The 20,380-nt window shown below is 42.1% G+C and overlaps 1 protein-coding gene and 1 non-coding gene across 6 annotated transcripts in view; both read right to left on the bottom strand.

Annotated features, from left to right (window-relative positions):
- The window catches only part of LOC105494418 (heterogeneous nuclear ribonucleoprotein R), a 64,833-nt gene extending 44,738 nt beyond the window's left edge, over positions 1-20,095 (bottom strand). The window contains exons 1-5 of one of the 5 annotated variants that reach the window (XM_071098844.1): positions 19,957-20,075; positions 16,600-16,765; positions 14,216-14,334; positions 13,477-13,584; positions 10,243-10,356 (exon numbers count right to left, since the gene is read on the bottom strand). In XM_071098844.1, coding sequence (XP_070954945.1) covers positions 10,243-10,356; positions 13,477-13,584; positions 14,216-14,334; positions 16,600-16,756 — 498 coding nt within the window. In that variant the 5' untranslated portion in view covers positions 16,757-16,765; positions 19,957-20,075. Of the gene's footprint in view, positions 1-10,242; positions 10,357-13,476; positions 13,585-14,215; positions 14,335-16,599; positions 16,769-19,257; positions 19,404-19,956 lie in introns of those variants that run through there. The other 4 variants (XM_071098840.1, XM_071098839.1, XR_011624940.1 and 1 more) reach the window with 4 other exon arrangements.
- On the bottom strand, positions 3,158-3,262 carry LOC112429081 (U6 spliceosomal RNA). The gene has a single exon (XR_003021210.1). It is a non-coding gene; the product is annotated as a U6 spliceosomal RNA (small nuclear RNA).
- Positions 20,096-20,380: the final 285 nt, after the last annotated feature.

Below are 20,380 nucleotides of genomic sequence, written 5' to 3'. Positions count from 1 at the left end.
TAAAATCTTTACTACTTAAAAAGCAACCTCAGTATTTTTCAGAAACTCCCGTGCTTCAATCTATTCCTTTCTCTATCCAGATATTAAATATTAAATTTTAAGGTATGAAAAACATCTCTTCACCATTTGAAGAATTTCTGGTCTTCAATTACAAATTATATAGGATTAAATTATAATATACAACAACAAATTAAAAAGTATATAGTCAAAAATCCTCATTTGATACCAGATTATAATTTTCTTCAAGTTCCTCCAATGTAAGTAACATTAAAAATGTTTTATGTTGGCGGGGTGTGGTGGCTCACGCCTGTAATCCCAGCACTCTGGAGGCTGAGGTGGGCGGATCATGAGGTCAGGAGATCGAGACCATCCTGGCTAACACGGTGAAACCCTGTCTCTACTAAAAATACAAAACATTAGCTGGGCATGGTGGCAGGCGCCTGTAGTCCCAGCTACTCGGGAGGCTGAGGCAGGAGAATGGCGTGAACCCGAGAGGCGGAGCTTGCAGTGAGCCGAGATCATGTCACTGCACTCCAGCCTGGGCAACAGAGGGAGACTCCATCTCAAAAAAATAAAATAAATAAAAATTTTAAAAAAGTTTTATGTTAAAACATTTGTAATCCACAAAGTCTGAATGAGTAAAATTAGTATTTGCATGACAAGTTTTCTAGTGAAACTCATCTACATCACCATTTCACAGTCTGAAAAATAGCTGGAATAATAGGTAAATAATAAAGTAGTAACAGCAATCCAATCCAAAATATGCCGACATTATTATGGACATTAAGTTTCTGAAGTTAAGCTCTACAACAGATGTACTATCTAGAGATAATCCTTTCCAAAATAATCAAGACTCACTTTCACTGCTATCTGGTAAAACTTGAGGAATTCTTTTGACTCCTTAGCATGATTCTCACACAATAGTTATTGCAATTCTTCTACCTCCTTAAGGTCCCCAATCCTCATTCACTAAACCTCATCCTAAGGATATCACCTGAGAGTCACTGGTTTCTTCATATTCTTACCTCTCACTATGTCTACTTTCACTTCTATCACACCTCAGAGAAAGAGATCTACCTCCTTTCTAAGGTTAACTCCTTAACCCCAATAAATAAGCCCATTTCTTCTTACCACTTTCTGGAAACAACTGCGAACCGTTATTCCTTCAACTCTCATATTTTGCTCAGTACCATCCTTCCCTTCCCACTGGTTCCCTCCTGTCTCCAAACAATCCAAAAACAAAATACAACAACACATCCCTCACTTTAGCTTGTATTGTATTTATTTCCTTTCACTGATAAAGGTTTGGCTTGTTTTTGAGACTGGGTCTCACCTTGTTGCCCAGGCTGCAGCATAGTGGCATGATCATAGCTCACTACAGCCTCATACTCCCAGACTCAAGTAATCGTCCCACCTCAGCCTCTCAAGTAGCGGGGACAACGGGCTCTTGCCATTATGCCCAGCTAATATCTGGAGGTGGGGGTTGGGGGTAAGAGAGGCTCTCGCTATGATGCCCAGGGTGGTCTCGAACTCCTGGGCTCAAGTGATCTTCCTGTTTTGGCCCTCCAAAGTGCTGGGATTACAGGCATGAGCCACTGCACCTGGCCTGTTTTGAACACACCATCTGTACGTTTTTTTTTCACTCACACAGTTATTATTTTCAACACATCTACTACATGCTTAATACCGTGAAGCCAAAGAGAAGTATAAATAAGACATCTATGGCATCATGACAATTAGGGATACAAGATACTGTTATATGTGATTTAAGTGATGTCCCTGCAGAACCATCTTTCTAACAAAAACATACTCGGAAGAGCACACGGCATCTATGTTCACTTTAACACTCTATAATTGGCTTCTTCCTCTAACTCGAACTGTGTACCCAATAAACTTCTAATAAACTTCTAATAACCAAATTCAAAAGTCTTTTTCCGGGCCAGGCACAGTGGCTTATGCCTGTAATCCCAGCACTTTGGGCGGAATACCTGAGGTCAGGAGTTCAAGACCAGCCTGGCCAACATGGTAAAACCCCATCTCTACTAAAAATACAAAAATTGGGCAGGCATGGTGGCAGGCGCCTGTAATCCCAGCTACTTGGGAGGCTGAGGCAGGAGAATTGCTTGAACCTGGGAGGCGGAGATTGCAGCGAGCTGAGATCATGCCACTGCGCTCCAGCCGGGGCGACAAGAATGAAACTGTCTCAGGGAAAAAAAAAAAAAGGTCTTTTCCCCCTCAGTTCTCATCATCCTTGCCTTCTCTACAAGTATTAACACTGGTGATGCAACCGCCACCATCAAAACCTTTCTTCTCTTAAGTATTCAGAATACTTTACCAACCTCATTTTTGTACCTTGAAATCTATGATGAAGACATGTTTGTAACAAATGATTTTTTCTAAAAATCAAAACGATTAAAACCCAGCCTTGTCAACTGGCTCCTCTGATTGCCCCCATCTACCTTTAGAAGACTATAATTTCTGTTTCTCTCCCCTCATAGCCCCCACCTCCAGGTGACTGAGGAACTACTTCTATAAACAGACATCTCAGATGTTTTCAATTCCTCCCATTATCACCCATATCCAATTAATCTTTTATTATTATGATACTTTATTATTATTATTATACTTTAAGTTCTAGGGTACATGTACACAACGTGCAGGTTCATTACATATGCATACATGTGCCATGTTGGTGTGCTGCACCCATTAATTCATCATTTACATTAGGTATATCTCCTAATGCTATCCCTCCCCCCTCCCCCACCCCACAACACGCCCCGGTGTGTGATGTTCCCCTTCCTGTGTCCAAGTGTTCTCATTGTTCAATTCCCACCTATGAGTGAGAACATACGGTGTTTGGTTTTTTGTCCTTGTGATAGTTTGCTGAGAATGATGGTTTCCAGCTTCATCCATGTCCCTACAAAGGACATGAACTCATCCTTTTTTATGGCTGCATAGTATTCCATGGTATATACGTGCCACAATTTTCTTAATCCAGTCTATCATTGACGGGCATTTGGGTTGGTTCTAAGTCTTTGCTATTGTGAATAGTGCCGCAATAAACATACGTGTGCATGTGTCTTTATAGCAGCATGATTTATAATCTTTTGGGCATATACCCAGTAATGGGATAGCTGGGTCAAATGGTATTTCTAGTAAAAATATGGAATGCTTCATGAATTTGCATGTCATCCTTGCGCAGGGGCCTGCTATCTTCTCTATATCGTTCCAATTTTAGCATATGTGCTGCCGAAGCGAGCACCCAATTAATCTTTAAAGTACCTGCTTGAAGCTGCTCCATGTAAATGCCTAGCCTATACAAACACACGGCTCCCGCCCTACTCAGAACTTGTATAATACAAATCTTTCATGAGACAAGGAATTAGACATACCTTGGACTCATGTGCCATATATTTTTCTAGATTTTAGAAATATAGTGACTACCACAGACAAGGTCTAGGCATTAATGAAGTTTATATTCTACTGAGAGAGACAGACAAAAATTAAAAAAGTAAACAATATGGGTCATGCATGGTGCTCGTGTGTGCAATCCTAGCACTTTGGGAGGTCGAGGTGGGCAGATCACTTGAAGTCAGGAGTTTGAGACCAGCCTGGCAAATACGGTGAAAATCTGTCTGTAACTAAAAATTCAAAAATTAGCCAGGTATGGTGGCACAAGCCTGTAATCCCAGCTACTCGGGAGGCTAAGGCAGAAGAATCACTTGAACCAGGGAGGTGGAGGTTGCAGTGAGTGGAGATCACGCCATGGCACTCCAGCCTAGGCAACAGAGTGAAACTCTGTCTTAAATAAATAAATACATAATGATTATATGATTTTAAGAGGTATTAAATGTTAAGAAGAATGAAAAAACAGGAAGAGGGGATAAATGATGGGGCTGTGTTTTCACTAGGAGGGCTTCCCTATAGGGGTAAATTTGAGCTGAGATCTAAGAGAAAATTAAGTAAAAATCTGAGGAAGGTGAGGGGGCACTGTCTCATGCACTTTGGGAGGCCAAGGCAGAAGTATCACTTGAGGCCCGCCAGGAGTTCTAGACTAGCCTGAGAAACAGAGCAAGACTCTTGTTTCAAAAAAAAAAAAAAAAAAAGAAAAGAAAAGAAAAAAGAAATCTGAAGAAAGAGCATTCCAAGTTGAGGGAACAAGTACAAAAGGCTGTGAGATGTGAGACGGGAGTACACTCAACATATCTGAAGAACAGCACACAGGCCAGTGGCCAGAATAAAAGTGACAGTGGGTGGAAAACAGAGAACGGGGCCAGAGTAAGTTAAACCATGGTTAGGCATTTCTGCTCCCAGATGTGCTGGGAAGCCATCAGAGAGTTTAATGCAGAAAAATGACTGGGTATGACTTATGTTCTAAAAGATACACTTCAGCAACTGGGTAGAAAATGGATTGTGTGGAGAAACAGGCTGACCAGTCAGGTGAACAGGGCAATCTGGGAAAGAGATGAAAGTGGCTTGGTATAGTAGGGTGATAGCTATGCAGGTGATAAGAATGTGAGCAACAGTGAGTTTTCAGTTATATGCGATTCAAATCTACATTTTAGTTACCTTGAGCAAGTTTTGTTCTTGTTGTTGTTGTTGTTTTTGAGATGCCATCTCGCTTTGTCGCCCAGGCTGTAGTGCAGTGGCGCCATCTCAGCTCACTGCAACCTCTGCCTCCCGAATTCAAGCAATTCTCCTGTGTCGGCTTCCTGAGTAGCTGGGATTACAGGCATGTGCCACCAAGCCTGGCTAATTTTTGTATTTTTAGTAGAGATGGGGTTTCACCATGTTGGCCAGGCTGGTCTCGAACTCCTGACCTCAAGTGATCTGCCAGCCTCAGCCTCCCAAAGTTTTTGGGATTACAGGCATGAGTCACGGCACCTGGCCAAGTTTCTTAAGCAATGAGTCTCAACTTCCTCATGTGGGCTGGGCATCAAGGAGGCCAAGGCAGGAGGATTCCTTGAGCCCAGGAGTTTGAGACCAGCCTGAGCAACAAAGCAAGACCCTGCTTCTATAAAAAATTTTAAAAATTGGCTCAGTGTGGTGCCATGTACCTGTAGTCCCAGTTACTTGGGAAGCTTAGGCACAAGGTTCCCCTAAGCCCAGGAGTTTGAGGTTGCAGTGAGCTACGATTGTGCCACTGTACTCCAGCCTGGGCAAGAGTGAGACCTTCTTTTTATAAATAAATAAATATAGAAGAAATATCAACAAATCTGTGGCCAATAAAGTCCCCAATACTATAGTCATGTGAGTCTGTGAAGAAACAGACCACGAATTGAAAACACTAGTTTATCTAAGAAACAGGAATATCTTCATTTCAAGATCAATTTAACTTAGGACCTAAAAAGAATTTAAAAGGCTAAAGTTTTCAAAAACTAATTCAGCACTGTTCCTTTTAAAGTTTTTTTTTTTTTTTTTTTTTTGAGACAGAGTCTCGCTCTGTCGCCCAGGCTGGAGTGCAGTGGCCGGATCTCAGCTCACTGCAAGCTCCGCCTCCTGGGTTTACGCCATTCTCCTGCCTCAGCCTCCCGAGTAGCTGGGACTACAGGCGCCCGCCACCTCGCCCGGCTAGTTTTTTATATTTTTTTAGTAGAGACGGGGTTTCACCGGGTTAGCCAGGATGGTCTCGATCTCCTGACCTCGTGATCCGCCCATCTCGGCCTCCCAAAGTGCTGGGATTACAGGCTTGAGCCACCGCGCCCGGCCTTCTTTTAAAGTTTTTAAGCTCAATTTTTAATTAACTAAAATGAAATAGGAATACTTTCCTTTTATTAACTTTTTAGTCCTGAGTCATTCTGGATCCACGTGAGCCCTTTCAGAGCAAGCACTCAGTCATCTGCAGGTAACCCTCCTCCCTTTTCGGAACCAGCAGAATCTAGTGAATACCATAATAACACTTCTTTCTTCACTCATCAGCCATGAAGACCCAGAAAAAGTTTTAGCTGTCTACAATTTATCCATCAAGTACTTCAACAGTAATAAAGGAAGTAACCAAGTCATCCAACAGTCTTTTCCTTTTTTGAGACAAGGTACTTGCTCTGTCACCCAGGCTGGAGTACAGCGGCGCAGTAACAGCTCACCGTAGTCTTGACCTCCAGACTCAACTGATCTTTTCAACTCAGCCTCCCAAGTAGCTGAGGCCACAGTTGTGTGCATGCCGCCAGGCCCGGCTAATTTTTTATTTTTTATAGAGACAGGGTCTCCCTATGTTAGCCAGGTTGGTCTCAAACACCTGAGTTCAAATGATTCTCCTGCCTCAAGCCTCCTGAAATGCTAGGATTACAAGCATGAGCCACCACACCCAGTCAACAGAGTCTTTTGGTTATCAATTAGGATTCTTACATTATCTAGCTCCTACTTACATTTGCTATCTTGCAAATGTATCAGTTTCTCACACATAATAAAATTCAGCTGCCACAAAGTCATATACTTTAGGTCTCTGTTAAATACACTGGGGTTCTTCACCACCATGAATAAGCCAAAGAATAAGATCTCAATCTACCATTTCTTTTCATTACTCTGCAAAACATCAGTGGTATACTCTGCAAACAGATAAGAATTTATTATATACAGTCATGACCTCCATGAATCCTCCTTATATTAACGGAAACAAATAAAAACAGAACTTGGCCAGGCGAGGTGGCTCACCTCTGTAATCTCAGCACTTTGGGAGGCTGAGGCTGGTGGATCGTGAGATCAAGAGTCTGAGACCAGACTGGCCAACATGGTGAAACCCCATCTCTACTAAAAATACAAAAATTAGCTGGGCATGGTAGTGTGCACTTGTAGTCCCAGCTACTTGGGAGGCTGAGGCAAGAGGATCTCTTGAACCTGGGAGGCGGAGGTGGCAGTCAATGATCGTGCCACTGCACCCCAGACTAGGCGACAGAGTGAGACTCCATCTCAAAAAAACAAAAACAAAAACAGAACTTGCTTCCCAAAGCAGCTTAACAATACTAGCTGAAGAATACAAAAATACTACAACTAAAAAATATATTTCAAAATTACTACCTATCATCCTTGTATATTTCTCATCTCAGAACAATACTTAGCAACAATATCTGTTAATGAATGCTCATCTAATGGGTTAACTTACAGATTTTATCCAAAAATGAGATATCATAATCCTCTCATAATTTTAATACTGCACAGTCTCAGGCACTGACCTTAACTTCAACCTCCTCAATCAAGACCTAAAAAGGTTTAATGATGACTGGAAGAAAATATAAAAGAACAAAAACCAAACCTCACATCAAAAATCACAACAATTAAAACCAATTTATTACATCTACTAGCAACACATTAAAAAACTATTTTTCTTTCTTTTTTTTTTTTTTTTTTTGAGACGGAGTCTCGCTCTGTCGCCCAAGCTGGAGTGCAGTGGCCGGATCTCAGCTCACTGCAAGCTCCGCCGCCCGAGTTTACACCATTCTCCTGCCTCAGCCTCCCGAGTAGCTGGGACTACAGGCGCCTGCCACCTCACCCGGCTAGTTTTTTTTTGTATTTTTTAGTAGAGACGGGGTTTCACCGTGTTAGCCAGGATGGTCTTGATCTCCTGACCTCGTGATCCGCCCGTCTCGGCCTCCCAAAGTGCTGGGATTACAGGCTTGAGCCACCGCGCCCGGCCTAAAAACCTATTTTTCTTGAATTTTCAAAACTGTCAACAAATACTTGCACAATCTCATGAAATCTAACTTTATGAGAGAAATCTGAAACTTTACACTACGATTTTGCTGAAAGTAATTGCTTGACAAGAGTGGTTTTAGGCTAGTGATCTCATATAGGGATTTTGCTGGAATCATATCTGCTGTATATAACATTTAACATACAGAAGAATGCATCTTTCTCCTAAAGGAACAATGCAATCTGAGAGAATATATATGTGTTTTACAATTAACATATCAACTATTTGTTTCAAATTGGTTATCTCCAAGTTTATTAGGCCAGGCATGGTGACTCACGCCTGTAATGCCAGCACTTCGAGAGACCAAGGTGGGAAGATCACTTGAGCCCATGAGTTGGAGACCAGCTGGGCAACATAGGGAGACTCCGTCTCTACAAAAAATTAAAAAATAAAATAGCTGGGCTTCACTTTGGGAGGCCGAGGCAAGAGGATCACCTGATGTCAGGAGTTCAAGACCAGCCTGACCAACATGGAGAAACCTCTCCTCTACTAAAAATACTAAAAATACAAAATTAGCCAGGTGTGGTGGCGGATGCCTGTAATCCCAGCTACTGAGGCTGAGGTAGGAGAATCACTTGAACCCGGAAGGCAGAGGTTGCAGTAAGCTGAGATTGCACCATTACACTCCAGCCTGGGCAACAAGAGCAAAACACAAAATAGCTGGGCTTGGTGGCATGAGTCTGTAGTCACAGCCACTGGGGAGGCTGAGGCAAGAAGGCTGCTTGAGTCAGGAGGAGTTTGAGGCTGCAGTGTGCTATGATCATACTACTGCACTCCAGCCTGGGTGACAGACTGTTTCTAAAAAAAAAAAAAGGTCACTCGTATAACAGGTTACTTTTCAGCACATAGTTTTCTCCATTTGAAGGATTAGCAGGAGTTCGTGACCAGCCTGGCCAACTTGGCGCAACCCCGTCTCTACTAAAAATAGAAAAATTAGCCGGGCATGGTGGCGGGCGCCTGTAGTCCCAGCTACTCGGGAGGTTAAGACAGGAGAATAGCTTGAACCTGAGAGGCAGAGGTTGCAGTGAGCTGAGATCGCACCATTGTACTCCAGCCTGGGCAACAAGAGTGAAACTCCGACTTGAAAGAAAAAAAAAGAAAGAAAAAGAGTAAAAGGAAAAGGAAGGAAGGGAGGGAGGGAGGAAGGGAGGGAAGAAGGAAGGGAGGGAGGAAAGGAAGGAGGGAGGGAGGGAGGGAGGGATTAGAATAGGCTAGCAATAAGGCAAATGGAAAAACCTTTATGAAGACACAGATGGAGGAAGAGTTGCTTCTTTGTTCAAGTATGGACTAACATACTCAATCTTTTATCTGATTCCACATTCTTCCCTTGTGCAATCCACGCCCAACAATAATATCTTTATGTAAATACTATGTCCCTTCTGAGCGATAGGTGAGGCAAGGGAGAGAACAAGCACAGTTCTAAATTATTGATATTAAAAAAAAAAAACTTGGCCGGGCGCGGTGGCTCATGCCTCTAATCCCAGCACTTTGGGAGGTAGAGGCAGGTGGATCACCTGAGGTCATGAGTTCAAGACCAACCTGACCAACATCGTGAAATCCTGTCTTTAGTAAATACAAAAAATTAGCCAGGTATGGTGGTGCGTGCCCGTAATCCCAGCTACTTGGGAAGCTGACACAGGAGAATCCCTTGAACCTGGGAGGCGGAGGTTGCAGTCAGCCGAGATTGCAACACTGCACTCCAGCCTGGGCAACAAGAGCAAAAATTCCGTCTCAAAAAAACAAAAAACAAACAAAAAGAAAACAGAAACAAAAAAACCTGGTTGGGTACTGTGGCTCATGCCTGTAATCCCAGCACTTCAGGAAGTCAAGGCGGGAGGACTGCCTGTGTCCAGCAGTTCAAGACCGGCCTGGGCAACATAGTGAGACCTAGTCTCTACAGAAACAAAAACAATCCCCAAAAAGCAAAAACCAAAATAAAGCAGCCGAGTGTGGAGGCTCACGCCTGTAATCCCAGCACTTTGGAAGGCCAAGGTGGGTAGATAACTTGAGGTCAGGAGTTCAAGACCAGCCTGACCAAAATGGTGAAACTCCGTTTCTACTAAAAATACAAAATTAGCCAGGTGTGGTGGCAGGCACCTGTAATCCCAGCTACTTGGGAGGCTGAGGCAGGAGAATCACTTGAACGCAGGAGGCGGAGGTTGCAGTGAGCCGAGACTGCATCACTGCACTCCAGCCTGGGCAACAGGAGCGAAACTCCATCTCAGGGGCGGGAAAAAAAAACAGAATAAAGCAATTGTGTCTTCCAAATAACTTTACTCCAAGTATCTAAAATGGTGTGTTGCTAGTAGCATGGTTTTAGCAACCTGTTCCAAGAACTCTGTATTATATTCCTATATAAAGTATTTGGGTATCTACCAGTCACAAGATTATCTATCCTCATGATGGCAGCAAAATACACATGGATATCTAAAAAATAACAACAGCTAAACTTTGAAACGGATCAAGAATTTTCCCCCATCTGTATAGTATCTGCATAGTAGATAAAACACTTTCCAAACTGGAAAGATCTTGGTAAACAGCTAAAGAACACTTACCTCCGTTCCAATTCCAGGTTGCACGCCAGAGTACACACTGTCTGGTGGAGGACCACCATACTTCCTCTGTCCTGTGGTTACATCCAGAGTATAACCAGTTCTCTCAAGCAAGGCCTAGAGATAATTATACATCTCTTTATACTTGAATACTAAATCTAACACACAAGCATCAGTATATTAATCTTTCCCAAAAAGTACTCCAACTTCCTAGGAGATATATTTTTATGGTTAGGTAAAACAAAGTCAAAATTCACACTAGTTCCCCACACGTTTCTACTGGTGAGTCTTTTCAAATAAAATGTTCTCTATCCTTAAAAAATAATTCAGCATTAAGTCTTACCTCTATGCAGCTTCTCTCATTTACTATTACTCTCACATCCATTTCTTCCTACTGTCTTTCTTTTCTTTTTCTTTTTTTTTTGGGGGGGGGATGGAGTCTTGCTCTGTTGCCCAGGCTGGAGTGCAGTGGCATCGTCTCGGCTCACTGCAACCTCTGCCTCCTGGGTCTAAGCAATTCTCCTGTCTCAGCCTCCCAAATAGCTGGGATTACAGGCATGTACCACCATGCCCAGCCAATTTTTGTATTTTTAGTAGAGATGGGGTTTCAACATGTTGGCCAGGCTGGTCAGGTACTCCTGGCCTCAAGTGATCCACCTGTCTTGGCCTCCCAAAGTGCTAGGATTACAGGCATGAGCCACTGTGCCCAGCCCCCAATGTCTTTCTAGTGTACCTTTTTTTTTTTTTTTTTTTTGAGACAGAGTCTTGTTCTGTCACCCAGGCAGGAGTACAGTGGCGTGATCTCGGTTCACTGCAAGCTCCGCCTCCCGGGTTCGTGCCATTCTCCTGCCTCAGCCTCCCAAGTAGCTAGGATTACAGGCATGGGCCACCACACCTGGTTAATTTTTTGCATTTTCAGTAGAGACGGGGTTTCACCATGTTAATCAGGATGGTCTCGATCTCCTGACTTCGTGATTCGCCCACCTCAGCCTCCCAAACTGCTGAGATTACAGGCGTGAGCCACTGCGCCCAGCCAGGTTTTTAAAATCACACATTGTCAGAACGGCAAGAGACTTTAGATATCATCAAGTTCGATGAACACTAGGATTCCACAGGGATGCATACCTTCAGCCTTCCATTCTTCTACCTTTGACTGAAACAGAGCCATAAATGTAATGTAAAACAGGGGTCTCCCCACCCCTGGGCCACAGACCCATACTGGTCCGTGGCCTGTTAGGAACCGGGCTGCACAGCAGGAGGTGAGTAGTGGACAAGTGAGAACAAAGCTTCATCTGTATTTACAGCCGCTCCTCATCCTCCCTATCGCTGGCATTACTGCCTGAGCTGTGAGCTCCGCCTCCTGTCAGATCAGCAACCACATCAGATTCTCATAGGAGCGTGAACCCTATTGTGAACTGCGCATACAAGGGATCTAGGTTGCATGCTCCTTATGAGAATCTAATGCCTGAAGATCTGTCACTACGTCCCAGTATGCCCAGATGGGACCATCTAGTTGCAGGAAAACAAGCTCAGGGATCCCACTAATTCTACACTATGGTGAGTTGTATGATTATTTCATTACATATTACAATGTAATAATAACAGAAATAACTTCAACACCAAATAACTATTTCTAATCAAAAAGTCTATCACAGGCCAGGCATGGTGGCTCACACCTGTAATCCCAGCACTTTGGGAGGGTGAGGTGGGCAGATCCCCCAAGGTCAGGAGTTCAAGACCAGCCTAGCTAACACAGTGAAACCCTGACTCTACCAAAAAATAAAAAAAAAAATCAGCTGGGTGTGGTGGCACACACCTGTAGTCCCAGCTACTCAGGAGGCTGAGGCAGGAGAATCGCTTGAACCCAGGAGACGGAGGTTGAAGTAAGCTGAAATGGTGCTACTGCACTCCAGCCTGGGCCACAGAGCGAGACTTTGTCTCAAAAAAAAAAAAAGTATATCACTATAGCAAGACACGAACATCCATCCATTTAACTAACGAATTAAGTTCACTGGTCTTTCATTAAAAGCTGTATATATACTTTTCAAAGCTGTTTATCTAAGTAATAAAATGGTAATAATAATAACAGTTCACTGTTACATAGTTCTTGCTACATTCCAGGCATTATTCTAAGTGCTTTATAATATGTTAATTCATTTACTCCTTATAATAACTCTGTGAGGTAGTCACTATTACCATTCCCATTTTACAAATAAAGAAACCGAGGTAACTGAAAATTCAAAAGGAGGAAAGCGGTTGTAACACCTTTTTATCAAGAGAAAAGAAACAGGCCGGGCGCGGTGGCTCAAGCCTGTAATCCCAGCACTTTGGGAGGCCGAGACGGGCGGATCACGAGGTCAGGAGATCGAGACCATCCTGGCTAACACGGTGAAACCCTGTCTCTACTAAAAAATACAAAAAACTAGCCGGGCGAGGTGGCGGGCGCCTGTAGTCCCAGCTACTCGGGAGGCTGAGGCAGGAGAATGGCGTGAACCCAGGAGACGGAGCTTGCAGTGAGCTGAGATCCGGCCACTGCACTCCAGCCTGGGCGACAGAGCGAGACTCGGTCTCAAAAAAAAAAAAAAAAAAAAAAAAAAAAAGAAAAGAAACAAAGTGGCTGGAAAATAACTGAACTGAACCAAGAGACATTACTGGATCAATCCAAGAAACTACCAGCAGAAGCATCAATAAATACACGTCATTCATCACCACAAAACAGGGAATGAGGAAGAGTATGAAGTAGGGCTTTTCATTAAACATGCAATTGAGTGCTGACCCCCAAAATTATCCTTCTTATGTAATTCCTCTAAATTATTTCACTTCTAAACACCAGTTTTAAAAAGTGAACCTTTCAGCCAGTCGTGGTGGCTCACGTCTGTAATCCCAGCACTTTGAAAGGCCGAGGTGGGCGAATCACAAAGTCAGGAGATAGAGACCAATCTGGCCAACATAGTGAAACCCTGTCTCTCCTAAAAATACAAAAAATTAGCCGGGTGTGGTGGTGCATGCCTGTAATCCCAGCTACTCGGGAGGCTGAGGCAGGAGAATGGTGTGAACCCGGGAGGTAGAGCTTGCAGTGAGCCAAGACTGCGCTACTGCACTCTAGCCTGGGCGACACAGCAAGACTCCGTCTCAAAAAAAAAAAAAAAAAGTGAAACTTTCTAGGAAATATGGAAAGAAGCATTTGACCTCATCATTAAATGCAATTTCATTACAACTACCCAAGTCAAGTTTTACCTTGATCTTTGCTTCATCAGGTCCCTTTGTGGACTCTTGCACCTTGCTCCCCTGTTTCTCTCTCTGCCTGTAGGTCTTCATAACTCCACATAAAAATGCACTTTTGTTCTAGAACAGACAAGTAATTCAATAAAAAGAATCACCAAAAATCTTTGAAGGATCAGATATATAATTAAATACAAATTTCAGAAAACCAGGATTTTAACAAAATATTCACTGATTCATTCAACAAGTATTTGCTGAGTGGTTACTTAGTGCCAGAGACTGGAGCAGACAGCAGTAAGGCAGTATAGACCTCAGGGAGCTTACCTTCTACCCTGGGAAAACACAGTCTTTCCATTTGTTATGTGACTGCATCTAGACTGTCTTTGCCAGATGTCTGAAACTATTCCTCCCACCTACATTCTCCTCCAAGGTAACAAAACAAGATCAAATAACCCCCAAATGTTAAAAAGCTGAGTAACATGTAAAAACCTATAGTAACAACCATCAAAACTTGGCTTTAATTTTAAGTTTTTAAAATAACTCACTGCACAAGGGGGTGGGAGGAAACTTTTGCTTTATACTTGTGCTTCTGAAACTCTGCTACAAGCAGATCTTTTTTTCCTTTAAACTAATTTTTTAAAAGAAGAGGTAGTCAAAAACAAAAAACACCACTTCTCCACAGGAAAAAAAAAGTAATAGTAAAATAATTTCAGATCACTAATTGTTCAAAGACATTTCTGAGTAATGACCTTACCTGAACATGTGATAAGTCACTTTCCTTGAACTGCTGTAGTACAGACAGAGCTCCTTCTTCATTAAATTCCCTGAGAGCATCAATTGCTCTTTCATCAAGATCGACATAAGCTACCAATCCTAAAAATTAAATTGAAAAGGGGTAACGTTATTCCAACAAAAGGGGTAATCTAAGCTCTACTGATGTTTAATCAAGAATTGGTATATTCAATATGATCACTAACAAACTATATTTTCATTTAACTATATGCATATATGCAGCTATCCAAATACTACATAGAAAGGTCCAGTACAAATATGAAAATAAAGATAAAATGTCAACAACCAAAAACATGAATTTCAATCTCCATATCCACAAACTGTCCCCACCAAATCCTAATATCCATTTCCCACTCCCCCAAAGGTACAAGTCTTGAAGGTTAAACCTGACGTACATACTGTATTACAGATTATGCATTAATATAACAAATTTTGGTTTATATTAGAGTGATAAGAATACACTGTATTTTCCAAGGATAAACCTTCAGATTACAGACGGTTACAGTTGATGCTAACCACTTAAGAGGTGGAGGAAAATGTGAAAACAAATTTTACCAAGTAATTCTTTCCACTCTCCAAAAAGTGTCAAAAGACTTTCTCTCCTGAACACCAAAGATAAACTGAAAAGCATTTGTTTATCTGAGCATCCACTTTGCTGCAGTCAGAATGCGGAAAGGCATAATTTTAAACTTCTACAAATGCAAGTGCAGCTTGATTAATCAATTCTGAAAGTCATACTTTAAGGCATTCTTTGTTTTTCTGAAGTGATAAGCTGAGATTTAAAAGATGCTGTGGCATTCACACTGACTGTCAAGAATGACAATCTTTTTCAAATGGCAATAAAGACTTTATGGACTTACAAGTAAACTCGACAGAAAATACATACACTGCATTTCATATATGTAGTATATTCAACTGCACACAGAACATCTACTAAGTTTAAAATATAATTTCTTAAGTCTGTTAAGTTTATGTCATATTTATATATATGGAATATTTTTCAGAATTGATCCAATGTAAAAATGGAAGTATTTCGTAGAATAAAACCCCCAAGTTCATATGAACATGAAAAGTGACTCCATTTTGATAAAGCCAAAAAGAACTTTATTCCATATAGTAAATTTTAAATAAATGTAATGCCACTTCCAAAGTTACTTTTTTAAAAAGTTGCCATGATTTGTTTCAAAAGCTCAAAATGAGCATGTGTAAATAACTGGAGTTGCCTTACTTGAATATTCCATACCACCACCCAAAGCCACAACTCAGGACACCCATCAATCCATTTTGTCAAACCAAGCCTACGACCAACCATCAGCCTCTTACCGATAACAAAACACTCTACAGGAGAGCATCTCTAAGCAGATCACTGCCAATTCTCTATGGCAGAATGTCACAGAAAGTTCCTGAGGACTGATTTTCAAATAAGACCATGACCCAGGAGTCATTTTTATAAGTCATTTTAATGTCTAAAATTATACTAAGCTTCCCAGATTTAAAAATTTTTTAAGGACAAAAAAAAAAAAATAACCAGCTATTTGTTACTACTGTACTTAAGACACATTTGTGAGTGAGACAATTCAATTCTCTCTCAGAATCTGAATAGGCACACACAACACAGAGGAAGAAAGTTTCCATCTATGTCCCCAGAGGAGGAGGACACATTTATTTATGAACAACGCTCCCTAAGGGTAAATATTTCTCTCCCTCTTTAAAACTTCAAACCACTTACAACCAACCATATAAAGATGTTCAAATTTGCTTAAGCACTTAACCATGGCACTTCTGGATTAAAAAAAAAAAAAAAAAAAAAAAAAAGCAGCTGTTACAAACCAAACACTTCCAAATTATGGAGAGATGTGGATTTCTATTAGAAACTAGACAAGCCACAAACTCTCAAGGAGTCTGACATTTATTATGGTTTCAGACGATACAGTCTAACTATCATCTTATTATGCCACCTAATCAGACCTAAGCTGATTTAACAATCACTTTAAGAAGCTAAAAGTAGAAAAGTAAAAGCAAAATGATGACTGATTTCGATTAAGAAAAAAATGTAAAATTTGGTATGCAGAAACATACATTTTAATGGGTGGTAAATCTAAGACAAATTGATGTGCTGTTCTGAAACAACTAAGACTGCATATTCAACACTAAGAAGGCTTCAAAATAATGAAATAAGGAGTATCAAAGTCAAACCCAATATGCCTTCAATGAAGGGAAAGTAACAAACATTCAGCTCTACAGATCAGAAACAATAAGTATTATTTAACCTTAAAAATCTATAAAATTCAAAGTGGTTTGCCCTCACTTTCATAACCAGTCAGAAACAAGAAATGCATATTATACCTGTCTGAAATATTTCATCAAGTCTTTCTGCCACCTTCTGTGGGAGGCCTGCCTCTATCAGTGTCTTGTAGTGTTCTGTGTGAGTTACACTGGAAGTATCCATTGGTTCTTCCTCTTCTTTTAACTGTACCGCATTACCATTCACCTGATTAGCCATTTTATTATGCTGCTGGAAAAAATTCAGGAGCTATATTACATTAAGCCAGAAATAACTAGTTTGTAGGACAATGCATGATTTATCTAAACTAATTTGTATACATGCTGCTAATAACCTCTATCAAAATAATAATTTATTCCTCCTGTGATGTATCTGACCTAAATTGGCAATAATAATCCTGTGAAACCATAGAAAATGTACATGGAAGCATTAGATCTTTAAGAAACTTCATGTACACCAGGTAAAATAAAGGCTTTAATTTACTGAAGGTAGAACTGCTGATTAACAAAAGCAGCTGTTGTGTCCTGGTAAAAAGATCAAAATCACTACAAAATCCTAAAAGCCCCTCAGCTCTCAGGTCTTACACAGTTTTAAAAAGTTTTGGTTTAAAAACAGAATGAACACCCACAGACCACTTAATCAAGATTTAAGGACTTTCAAATTTTCCTGGCTCTGCTTCAAATACAGTATCAGTGTGAAATAAGTGCCCTGTTTTCTCTAGTTCAACATGGTGGTGGTTTGGGTTTTCTCCACCTAACTTAACACAAAATGAAAACAAAAAAAAAAAAACCAACTTGACATTAATTTTTGTTCTAAGATTAATTCGCTATTCCCATTCACAGATTTAAAAGAAAAAATGACCAAGTTTAAAAGCGAAACAATTGTTTTAAGTCCACATAAAACACTAAGTGAGCTATAGTTCAGGTTGCTTTAAAAAAAAAAAAAAAAAAGTACATGTTGAAATTTTCGTATCACTAAAATAAAGATGTAAAAACATACTGAAGAATAGACAACTTCTTCCAAATATTTCAAAAAACGTTACCTAATTAGGCTAAACTTCAGCCAGATTTCTCAGATTAACCTACCAAAAATAATTTTGTACATTCAGTAGGTAATGCTGAAATGGACTGATTCCCTGAAGAGAGAGAGTAAATAATAAACCATACAAGGCCAGTCTGTATACTGCCTCAAAAGACAGGGAATTAAAGTGCATTTGTCTGTGGTGAAATTATAATGTGATGAAGATAATAGGCAGCAGAACAAGACATTGCAACACATACTAAATAAAAGACATAAAGGTAGATCTCAAGAAAAAGCCTACTTTTCTTGATGAAACTCAAGATACCTAGTCATCTATAAAGAAAATACAAGTCTCCTACAAAGTACTAAGACACATAAGATAACCACACTTCCAGACAGCTTATCGAACATTGTGCAAATGCACCAGGTGCACTCTTCTGGCCTAAAACAACTTCTTTTCATTTCAAAGTCCACTGATACTTAGTCGAAGTTGATGAAAGAGGGAGGAAGACCAAGAGGGGAAGGAGGTAATAGTACAGAGTAGGAAGAAGAAAGGAAAATGCAAAGGGTTACTCTGGAAATGAGATAACATGACTCCTCACAATTACAAAACACTATTAAGACTCGACAGCCCTTAATAGACGCAGACTGTGGTTAAATTCTGGGTGGATGTTTCTCAAGGCAAGCTTCAAATTCTGATGAACTAGCAAAAACGGAAACATTCGAAACTGTCACACTTTTGATCAAGAAACTGTATTGTGTGAGATGAATACGTTTACTGATTAACACAACCTATTTCTATAAAGATGCATCCTAAACCCAAAATCTCCTTGCGAACATATAGTTGTTTTCCCATGCTCCCCCATCCCCACATACTACCTTAAGATCATCAGAACTCAAAAGTTCTCAGTATCACAAGACCCTTACAGCATTGCACCTAGGAATACTATTAGTCACAGAAAAGAGGCAAATTTTTAACAGAAAAGTTCAATGAACATCTGTTAAGGTGGTGTTTTTAAGTATGTGTAAAGCAAAAAGACAAGTTGTGTATTAAGCACAAGACAGAAATATTTATGCCTACCATATCATTGCAAAGGCTCTACAAGTTGATATTGAAATTGGTTAAATTTTTCCAAAAAAGTTTGTAAATTTTAACAAAAAAAAGTAAAATAATTAGATTCCAGAAAATAAAACTTTCGGATCAAGAAAAGCCCTCTCTCTTCAAGCCAAATACAAAGTGCTCATTTTAAAAAGACTTTTTATGTCATATGAGACCATTTGAAACTCATGTCAATTCAACACAATGCCACACAGCCAAACCATATTTCTGGATGCAGCAAATATACTAACGTGACGGGAGTCATTTGATCTAAACATTTTTGCAAAAAAAGGAGACATTTTTAAAGATTTAAAAGGGCTGCTGGGAAATTCGGGATGTCAGCACTAACGCCTCCCTGACTTTTTCTGAACCTCCCTGTGCAAATTCTTCATATTAAGAGACGGGCTTTAAAAGAACCAACGAAATGAGACTAACGGTTATCTCATGGCTTAGCAGTGTCGAGCTCTCATCCTACGACTGACTCATGAGACATCAATTCAGCCACTTGAGGACTGCAAAAATCTCAAACAGGTAGTGTGAAAGGACTGAACCTTCCAAGAAGCCCTGGGCTTTTTAAAAATTTTGGCAATACGGTTACTACCGTATAAGAAAAAGGATCGCCTTTCCAATTTGGTGCGCCTCTGACAGTCTCAGAATTATCCATTTCAGGCGCCGCTTGGAGCCTAAGTTCCACGGCCTCTAGTAGTCATTTTTTCCTTCAAATCTCAGCCCGCGGCATGCAGAATGTGGGAGGGGAGGGAGGCTTCCCACACAAATCGGCCTTTTGGTTTCTGCTCACACAAAACTTTTCTCCTGGCTCAGATAACCCTGGGATTTGCACCCCGCCTTCCGCCCCCACCCCCACCCCCTCAGGCCGGTCCGGATCATCAGCACATCCCACTCGGGCTAGGCCGGCCGCGGCGGGAGCGAAGCGGCTCCGGCGGGGAGAAGCGGCAGGGCCGCGGGCGCCTCAGGCCCTTCGCGGGGTCCGGCCGCATGGAGCAGCGGGCGGAGGCGGGAAAAGCACGGCCGGCCCCGGCAGGCCGCGCGGAGAGCGCCCGGCGGGGCGGACCGCGGGCTGGAGGGGCGGGGGGAGGAAGAGCAAGGGCGAGAGGCGTCTCGGCCGGGCTAGGCCCACAGCCGCGCGGCCGGACTAGACCAAAGCCGCCCCCAGCCCGTCCCCACCCCCACCCCGGGGCTTCGGAGCGCAAACGAAACGGGACCAGGCGCGGAGCCCGGGCTGAGTTGGGTTGGATCGGGGCTCCCGGCCCCTCCCCCCACGGGCCGGCGCGAGACTCACCAGGGCAGAGCGGGGGCCGGCGGCCGGGCCCGTGAGAATCAGCGCGAGGCGCTTTGAAAACGACTAGAAATGGCGCGCGCGCCACCCCCTCCCCCCCCTCATGGACAGAGACGCGATCCCGGCAGCACGCGGGGTTTCCCGGAACTGCTTCCAGGGACTCCGAGCTGCGGGGCAATCGCTTGGCGAGGCGGCTTGACAGGCAGCTCAGGTGACCAATAGTATCGAGGCAAAACGGACCACGCCGGACGACTCGAAAGCCAATCGATGAAGCTGTCGGTTGAACCAATGAGGGTGCTCAGCGCCGCTGGCTGGGGCGCCTCCGAGGCGGGGGCAAGCACACAAAGGGGTCTGTGGTGGAAGCCCTTGGTGGTGGCGAGGCTTGGGGGCACCGGGTCCTGGGTGGACGAGGCTCCTCCTTCTTCGT

The sequence above is a fragment of the Macaca nemestrina genome, chromosome 1 (assembly GCF_043159975.1).
Source record: "Macaca nemestrina isolate mMacNem1 chromosome 1, mMacNem.hap1, whole genome shotgun sequence".
Lineage (NCBI taxonomy): Eukaryota > Metazoa > Chordata > Mammalia > Primates > Cercopithecidae > Macaca > Macaca nemestrina.
This window is presented reverse-complemented; position numbering and strand designations above follow the sequence as displayed.